Source organism: Agelaius phoeniceus, chromosome 21, assembly GCF_051311805.1.
Source record: "Agelaius phoeniceus isolate bAgePho1 chromosome 21, bAgePho1.hap1, whole genome shotgun sequence".
Lineage (NCBI taxonomy): Eukaryota > Metazoa > Chordata > Aves > Passeriformes > Icteridae > Agelaius > Agelaius phoeniceus.
Window position 1 is genome coordinate 10,545,520 of NC_135285.1, and position 9,738 is coordinate 10,555,257.

The 9,738-nt window shown below is 44.2% G+C and overlaps 1 protein-coding gene across 5 annotated transcripts in view; it reads left to right on the forward strand.

The window, feature by feature from the left end:
• Positions 1 to 4,241, forward strand: part of LHX2 (LIM homeobox 2) — a 34,225-nt gene extending 29,984 nt beyond the window's left edge. For all 5 annotated transcript variants that reach the window (XM_077189112.1, XM_077189114.1, XM_077189113.1 and 2 more), the window contains exon 5: positions 1,006 to 4,241. In XM_077189112.1, the coding sequence (XP_077045227.1) occupies positions 1,006 to 1,293 (288 nt within the window). In that variant the 3' untranslated portion in view covers positions 1,294 to 4,241. The remainder of the gene's footprint in view (positions 1 to 1,005) is intronic.
• The last annotated feature ends 5,497 nt before the right edge of the window (positions 4,242 to 9,738 follow it).

Here is a 9,738-nt window from a genome sequence, read left to right on the forward strand (position 1 = left end):
GGACCTGTAGGGATCTGATTTATGCATGGCCCTTGAATTTGTGCCTGAGGATTATTTCCTTGTGGCATTCCCTGAAGAGAGCGTGAGAGACAGGGTGTGCACATTAAAGACCTTTGGCTGGGGGAAAAAGCTTTCCAAGGCAGGAAGAGTGCTCGATAGGGAGAATTTGGATCTGGAGCATCCCTAGACGTGAGGAAAGGAGGAGAGAAGTGAAGCAGCCGAGGCAGGTCCGTCAGCTGGGACTGCGTGGGAGCACCGCCAGCTCCGCCCGCCTTCCTGGGGCCCTCCTTCTCTCCTTCCTTCCTTCCCTCCTTCCCTCCTTCCCTCCTTCCCTCCTTCTCTCCTTCCCTCCCTCCCTCCTTCCCTCCTTCCTTCCTTCCCTCCCGGCACTCGGCTCCGAGCCCTGAAAACATTTGATAAAGGAAACAGGTGTAGGCAAAGGAAGCTGGAGCATTTGAGCAAGAATAAGAGAAGAGCAAGAAAGAAGGCGAGTCCTTTGCAAAGAGGGGAGCACTGCAGGCATGTGAGGGAGCTCCTGGGGCAGCAGGAGCCCCTGGGAAGGCAGAGTGCCCTGGGCTGTGCCAGCAGCACTTTGCTGGGACATGGATGTGAGGTACAAGGGGGGAAGCTCCTGATTTTGTGCTCATCACGTGCGTGGTGTTGGCCTCACCCAGCCCAATGCTGCTGGCGTCGAGGGCTCTCGAGGATTCTGCATGCTGCCAAATTTCTGAGCATCCTTTCACACACCTTGTGCAGTCAGCTCAGCCTGCCAGCCTCCATGCTCAGCCCGCTGCTGGCCCGGGCACTCTGCTTGCAGGGATGCAAGGACAGGGAAGAAGGAATATTCTGCAAGCAGAGGCCATTTCTCATGGCTAGAACTACTGCTATCTGTTACCAGTAAAAACATCTTCCCAATTCCAGCATTGATGAATTTGTGAATATGCTTTTGCATTTTTAAACTCTGCAGGTCTTTAAATGCTGCCCTGTTATATTAAACTGTTTCAGGTTTGGTTTCAAAATGCTCGAGCCAAATTCAGACGGAACCTCTTACGTCAAGAAAACACAGGGGTGGATAAGACTTCAGACTCAACCCTCCAAGCAGGGACCCCATCAGGTCCTGCCTCAGAAATATCCAATGCCTCCATGAGTCCATCCAGCACTCCCACTACTTTAACAGACTTGACTAACCCCACTATGCCAACTGTGACGTCGGTCCTGACATCAGTGCCCGGAAGTCTTGAGGTTCATGAATCTCAAAGTCCTTCACAGACAACTCTTACAAATCTTTTCTGATGACTCTTTCTTAATAATTTCTTTAAAAAAGAAATTATTCTTAGCTGAAATTCCAAGTGTATTTTAATAGAGGCTTTGAGCAACTGACTAACCACAATTAGGATCTCTCCTAAAAAACAGAAGGAAATGTAGTGTTCTGGTATTATGGAGTATGGACTGAAGAATAACTTGGAAGATCTATTGCAACACAACATTTGTGTAACTGTACAGTTTTGTGGACTGAGCAAGGGAAACAGCAATTAATTTAAGTTGGCTAAAGCTTCTGTATTTTCAAAGACTGCCATGTGCCTTATATACTGTTTTATCTACATTCTTTGGATTCCATGTCCACTTCTCTCTTTTTCTCTCTGTATATTTATGACCAGGGCAAAAAATGTTAAAGAGTTTGTTACTTTGAATAGTCCTAAGCCTTTCATTGGTTGCTTTGTTGTTTTAGAATTTTAAGGTCGAAGTCTGTTCGAATACCAGAATTTGTAAAATCTAACCAGTAATAAAACCACTTATGGAAACTACTTGGTAACGGCTGCAGTTACATTTAACGTTAGTGTCACAATCCAGGTAGGTTGACTGGATCTAAAAAGGTTAGAAAAATGCACTTCAAACACAGTGTCTGCCTAGGAAAACCCCTAAATGTGATGTACACATTCCTCTGGTTCCCAAAGTATTTATGGGTGAGAAATCCAGCTTGTACAACAGTCTAGGTACCTTCATTGTAGAGAAATAATGTTAGTTGCAGGTAGAAGTTATCAGATAATGTTAAAACTCAAGTAGAAGAACTATGGTTCATTTTGCCACGTGAAGGACGCCTGCCTTTGGCCAGCATGCATGAATCTTGCATGAATCTTGCTTTTGTGCAAGGTGTGGCTTGTCCCATGTCCTGGGGGCCAGCGGGGCCCCCCGGCTCTGTGGCCACAGCTGCTCCATCACCAAGGTGGACACTGGGAGAGCTTTGCCCTAGGAAAGAGGCTGAAGTATTTCAGGTTATTTTACAACACCGGTGGGCAAAGTTGAGGCAAAATTATGTTTTATAAAGTCACAGCCTTACGTTTTTTTAATGTTTTGAAGGAATAAAAAGCCAAGGAAGAATATATTATTGACACTAAAAGTGGTTATTCCTTTAATGATTATGGACCTTTCAACACAATTGAATTCCTTCTCCCCAAAAATCTCTGCAGAATAGAACTCATATTTTGAGGTTTTTTCCTATTGTTTTTAAAATTGCTTTTCTGTAATAAAAGAAATACCTCAGCAAAGTTTAAATATGTATAAGAACGAGTCTACATGATGCTGTTTGCCCAGTAGGTTTAGAGGTTTGGAGTGGTACATAAGATGCAGATGGTTGTTCCTTTTCAAACCTGTTCCAATCAGTTCTTTCAGTCAGATGTTGGGTTGTACTGGCCAGCTCTCTAAAACTAATCCCTCATTCCCATTGGATCAGAATTGCTAAAAGATTATTCTAAATAAACAGCAAGATAGATGCCAAGATTTGTGTTCTTTGCCCTTCTCAGGGCATTGAAAATGATTTTGTAGGCTGGACTTTTTCCGAACAGTGTTCTGGTTTTAAAAACGCTACATTTATTCACCTTTCCGAGCTGCAAATTTGCTGTTCTTGTGCAAGCCAAATTCCTATCAAGATCAGGGAGAGATTTCAGAGTATGAGGACTGTGGGACAGAAAAGCTGACATAATTGGGTCATTTATTAACCTTTTTAACACTTCAGCTTAAAAAACCCCAGAGGTGAGCTATGGGCAAAGCAGGACAGTCCTCAAAGCTGGGAATTAGCTGAGATCTGTGAGAGGGATTGGGCTCTGGTCACCAACCCACGGCTGCCAGGGTCTGCTGAGTTGATGCACAGTGATGAGACATTAAAAAAGGTGGTTTGTGTTGAATTTATAAATGTTACAGGTTTATCCAGGACATTTTTCCTCGTGATCCAAATGTCTGATAAGGATGTTGTGCTGGTTGGTGGACTGTAACAGGTACATATCTGCCTTTCAAAGCTGTTCTGACACGGACATTCTGCTCTTTGTAACATTTTGTTCATTGTCAATCACTTTGGAGATTTTTTTTTTTTTTTTTACGTGGTAAGCTGGATCTTTTCTTGATTTAAAAGGCAATTTTGGTCCACTGTTAAATGGTTACAGCCCATAATTAAAACCCTGTGTATTAACCTGTGAACAGTTTAAAAATACTGAATCCTGAAATCTGAAGTGTTACGGCAAATGTAGCAGAGAACAATCCCAATGGTTCTTTCAAATTGTACTGCTATTATTTGTGATCTTGTATCTTAACTACCTGAATCCATGTGGATGGAAATACCTTTCAAACCAATTATCAATATTGCCTTTTCAAACACCTGACCTTCACGAAGGGGAGTACTCTCATGTTAATCTTATCTGAAACCTATACAAGACAATTAGAGAAATTGTCTGGTTTGATCAAATCAGGGATTTTGCATATAAATAAGAGACAATATTCTATGTAGGGTCTTTATGTAGGTGCATTAGGATTCACTCTGGCTCCAATGACCTATGTTGTCCCCATGACTGTTTCAATCCTGTGGTATTGTTTGGTTGTTTAGAACTTGTTGGTTTTGAATGCTGTACATTTTTTTACTACTGCAATCCTAATGTTTCTTCACATTCTTGTACAGTTCCACATTTGATGTATTAGTCTGAAATTCTGTTAAAAACATGAACAAAAATGGAAATGATATTTCTTTGGAAGTGTATTTTTACTGTATATCTAATTTGAACTAGTTGAACATACTTCTTTACATTTTGCATGATAGGTGTGTAGTTCATTTTTTAAATATGAAAGAGACTTAAAAGTAACTTAGAACAAGAATATAATGAAACTATACAAATATGGAAATACATACAATGATTTGCTACTTTTTGACTCAAGAAGCTTTTTGAAATACATTTTACCTAGTTTATTTAAGACAATGCAGATATTCTGTCTCTGAGTTCATACATAATACAGAATAAGAGGAGATTATGTGCTAGAAAAACTTTCAGGTCACCTTGGTACTCACCAACACACTGGATTATTCTTGTCAAACAGACAATGGAAAATGTATTTTAAGAATGCTGAATATATTTTGATCTACAGCAGAGAGGGACGGGATGGCTGCAAGTGATATATAATCACAGCTTAAAATTTATTGACTCTATTAATGGCTACCTTTCATAAAACTTAATTTTTTATTCAAATCATCTAAGTTGGGGAAGAGAAGACCAAGGATCATTATACTAATGAAGAAGCTGAATGTGTGCCCTGGAAGCAAAAGTCAATTTATCAAACACACTATGGATGCAGAAGGAGCCTCCAAGATATTTTGGTTTTCAAGCTACCTTTTCCTCCTGGCTGTTTAAAAACCCCACATAATTAGGCTGCTTTCCTATAAGTGTTTGCTCTTTTTTGTCTGTTGGAAGGAAGCTTAGGCACCTGTAAGAACAATCTTCATCTAAAAGAAAGGGAGAAAAAGACACAAATCAAACCAAGAACCAGGCTCCGTACTTGGGTGTGAGGACTCAGGTGGAGTTTCTCCTGCTCCCACAGGGATTTACCCCTTCTGAGTCAGGAGGATTTACTCCATCCCTGGCAGTAACAAATTTGTGTCTGGCTGAAATCACCTGTGAAGGGGGTGGCCTGTGCCTCTCTGAGGTCCCTCTCACCTGCTCTGGCACAGGCTGAAGGTGAAACACAGCCACACACAGTGGGGAGCACAGCCCAAACAAATTCCTACCAGCACCAGGCCTGTCCATGGCAGGGACACAGAGCCCAGCCCAAAAACCACTTCCACTGAAGCAGCAAATACCGACAGGCCTAACAGATAGAAATTTATATTTCTGCCATTTCTGCTGCAATTGTACTCTCCCCCAACCCTTCAGACTCATTAAACACATGCTCCACACCACCATTCCACCCAGGAAAACCAGAGCTGAGCTGGACCAGGGCCATGAGAGGCATTTATCAATTCAACAATTCTTTTTCTCAAGGACTGGGTAAAAAGATACACCTGGCATTTAATGGATTTCTTCTCAGATAAGAATGAAGTTAGCAGTTCTTTCTGGCCTAATAACTGGATTTTTGTAGCCAGTAAATATTTTTTGGGTTTTAATTTGAGCAAAACATAGTACTCAAAATACACAACCTGCTATCAGTAAATTCAGACCTTGCAATATCATTTATTGTACTAATGCGTAACACTGTGCAAATTATTATTTCTGCAGAAAACCACTTCTGTGCAAATTCTTCTTTGCTCTGTAGAAGGCATGGCTCTGCACATGTATTTACACAGCTTGTTTACATGCCACTGTATCAATTTATTACATTGTAAAATTCAGTACTTACCAGGAAGTTACACTTTTTCAACAACATCTAGAAAAAAGGAAATAATTAAGCTTTTTGTTAAAGAAAGAAATCTTTCCCCTGCATGGTTCAGCCCAGCAGCCATGGGGGGGAAGAAAGCAACCAAAACAAGAGGGACACAAATATTTAGAAAGCGTGACTTCACTCTCTGGGGATCTGTTTTAATTGATAAATCTCAGTGATGCCTCTCTCCAGTGCACCCACATCCAGGGTGGTTGGTGCTGGAAAGCCACACTGGATCTGCAGCACTGCAAACACTGAAACCACCACGTGCTCTTCCTGCAGTGACACCAAACTGCTGGGGCTGTTATCTGCCCATGGCACAGTCATTACTGTGAATATAACACTCCTTAGTCACTACTCAGAATCAGTGAGAAGATCTTCAGGCTTTGGTAATTCAGTGTTCCTAGAAAAGGGTGTTGATTTTCCATGGGCATATTGGTCCAACACAGAGGGCAGTGGTAAGGAGCTCTAACCCATGGACTGTTTGTGCTGGCTGAAGGCTGCAGCAGACAGCCAGGGATGAATCCTTCCCTCCACAGAGCTCACCCCACATCCTCCAGTGCCTCTCCAGGCACAGATCATACCAGCTCTCCTTGATGGCTGAAGGAAGGAATGAGTCCAGGGGACATATTCATGTTCTTATCAGAGTGCACAGGTCCCAGATATTCTTTCCTGATTGCAGCCTCCAGCCCACAGAAACTGCATTCTCACCAACTATTTCTTTTGCCTTGCCACGTAATTTCCTTGTGTTTCATCAGTCATTTTTGCTGTCCTTCCTCTGGAAATGAAGACTAACAAAAGAGATACTCTGTAAGATGGCTCTGCAAGCTGTGATTGAGCAAGAAGCTGATGCCAAGTCTCGCCCAAGTCTGGGCAGAGATTCTGGGAATGTGGGGAAGAGCAATTTCTGAAAGGCCAGTGTGTCACCCACAGACAGATAAGAGGGTAAAGAGACATCATTGCTTGGACCAAATCTTCCAGGATACCTCATCTCTTGAACCCAGACCTTCTGAGAATTTGTTAATGGTCCTATGAAACATTTTGAGGCAGAAGAACACTTTACTTACCATTGCCTGTATGATTATCCCAGACAGGCAGTTTCAGCTCATTCCCACTTTCTGCAGGAGCACAGGCTGTGGCTGGTGGATTTAACCCTGCTGACCACAGACTTGCCTTTGTTAGTTCACATGCACGGATCCCTTAGAAGTAGCTCAAAAGCTTTTGTATCCACTTTTGTTCCTGTATGATCTGCCCATTTCTGAGAGGCTGGCAGACAAGTGTGAGCTGCCCATGGACTGGGGAGAGGACAGGTTTCATAGCCAGGAGCTTGTGCTCCTCTTTAAAGGAGGCTCTTCCCCCCAGTGCTGGCTGCAGTGCTCACCTTCACCTGGCCAGGGCTCCTAGGAGAGTCCTTGGGATGGGCCCTGCCAGCTGCTAATGCATTTTGGAGCTGATGTTGTGCTTAAAAAAATCAGCCATGGGTGTTCTTACCACCTTGTTCAGCCACCTCTAGCTAATGCAGACCAGACTTCCTCCATTCCATGCCCGCTGGTGCTGACTCCTCACCAAATGCTGAATGACAGCAGAAGTGACACCACAGCCAGTGCCACTCCTGCTGCAGGAACAAACCCAACCATGCCACCCTGAGAGGCTTTTTAATGTAACCTGGGCCATTTGTGGCTTTCATTTCTCTGTCTGTCTTTTCCAGCTCTGCCCCTATTGTGTGTATGGAATTCATGAATCCATGTCACATTAATCTAAAAGCTGTACAGTGCTATTTTCTGTTATTCTTTACTCTTCAGCTCCCTGAGTGTAGACAGTTCCTACTCATGTTTTGTGTCCATACTCTCTTTTTCTATCACTCCATTTTATCCCAGAGATTATAGATTGTGCACATCAACACTCACTGGCACTGACAGGATTCTCCAGAGTCCCTTCTGGCTATTCCAGCACAAAAGAGGAGTCTCAGAAAAGACATTGGCAGCTATTGCAGAACTCCTTTCTCCTCACAAAACAGCTCCAGCTCCTGGGGATCTGTGTTGGGAGCACAAGGTGTGTTGCAGCCACTTACATGCAGGTACCATCATTATCAGCTGCCTTGGAACAGACCAAAAGCTGGGCTGCTTTTACAAGATCTGCATAAAAATATAATCCATTTTAATTCTAGAATTATACTGGAGCTGATGCCAGGCATTAGAGGGAAGAATGTGTTTCTGGCAGGACTCCAGGTATTTCTGTTCTTTCTTTTTCTGCCTGTTGGCTGGAGCAGAGGCCAGGGCAGCACTCCTGCCTCCTGCTCCCACCGCAGACGCTCTGTGGCCAGCACAGGGAGGCTGGCCAGAGGTTACTTACTGTTATTTTGAGAAAGTGCTTTGAAGTCCTTGAGTGAACAGTGCCAAACTGGAGCAAAAGGCAAAGTGGAAGTCATTCCACTTCCCATGGGAGGCCATGAGAAAATGGCACTGCAGCAGATGAGTGTGACCATACGTGTGCACCTCCAGTCTCACCTCTGAGTCCTGACTGCTGCTGACCCGGCCCTGCCGACGACAGGAGGGCCTGGGTTACTTTACTTTGGAGAACAGAAACCAGAAACTGCTGCACCTCCCTTTAGGGATTTGCAAGATATGTGAGAAGGCACAAATCAATCCCACACAACAGCCTCAGAGGAATTGGGATTGGAAGGTACTGAAGGGGATCTCTGTTTTCCAGGAAGGAGGCACTAGATCCTAAGCATGGTACCTGGAGATGAGAACACAGGGACCTGTGATGCAGGGCTGTGGGAAACTGAGCACAGCCAGCACAGGAATGCCTGAGAGCAGGAGCAGTCTGTCCTCCCCCTTCCCTGACAGACAGGTAAGTCCAAGGAGCTGCACAACTGAAGGAAGGCAAAGACCCAGTTCTGTACAAAAGCCACGGAGCAGGGTTTGGGAGGAGCAGAGAGCCTGGAGGTCAGGATTCAGCATTCCCAGGATAAGGAAAAGTCACTGTGTTGGGGGTGATGCCACCTCTGGCCTCCAGGAAGGCTTTTGGTTTGAGGACCAGTTTCAGACTCCTGCACAGGTCAGGAGGAAGCTGGCTCCGGTGTGTGTGACAATACCCGACCGTCCCACCCTCCCCTGGGGGCTCGGGGAGGGAGGAGGTGCGGGAGTGTCCGGGGGCTGTGTGCTCCTTTCACACTGCCAAGTGCTCTGTCACGAATGTGAAGGACACAAACCCAGCTATTGCACGTGCTGCCTTTGGATCCCAAACTGCTCTTTGCTGTTGTAAGCTGGCTCTCTTCATTAAATGTATTTACTTAGCAGCAGATCTGTTGTTACATATGAATAATTGACAAGGAAAATGTCACTTTCTGCACGGGTGCCGCACGATTCTGGCTGCTGAGTTTCCAACACTACAAAGCCTGGAACAGGAAGCTCTAAACCCAATTTCACCTTTTACAGAGTTTGATTTTGGGTATGTTTCTTATCTTGGTGCGTTACCAAACTGTTGAAAGTGACAAAACCAGATGTCATAAAATGCAGGGAAAATGCAGCTGGACTGAACCTCGAGTATTAACAAAGCCAATTCCCTTGACAGACACTAATCTTATACCTTCAAACCCAGGAAAGATTCAGTTAAACTCACAATCGTTTTATAGTCTCTGCAGAACCATAGCAGCTTAGGGATCCTTTGTTATTCCTCCATAAAGAGGAAAGTTATAGTGAAAGTGCCCTTCTTAAGTTGGGTGTTTTTAAATACTAACGTTTATTGCTCTGCAGTTTCTCTTTATGTGTGCACAGAGAACAAGAACACACCTCACTTCACAGGCCTATTTTTGGAAACAATAAAAGAGCCCTCTGTTAATAACTGGTTACTCTTTTGCCATTTGCATGGCTGATCACTGTTAATGATCCAGCTAACGGATTCAAGGCCTGGCTTCTGCAGGATGGGCTCGGGGTCTCAGGAGTGCAGCACGTGTGTGCAGAGCTGTCACCTCTCTGGGAAAGCTCCTGTGGTGGGACACACCAAATCCCCCTGTCTGGGTCCTTGGGTCAAACCTGTCCGTCCCCACCGTTCCATTAATTT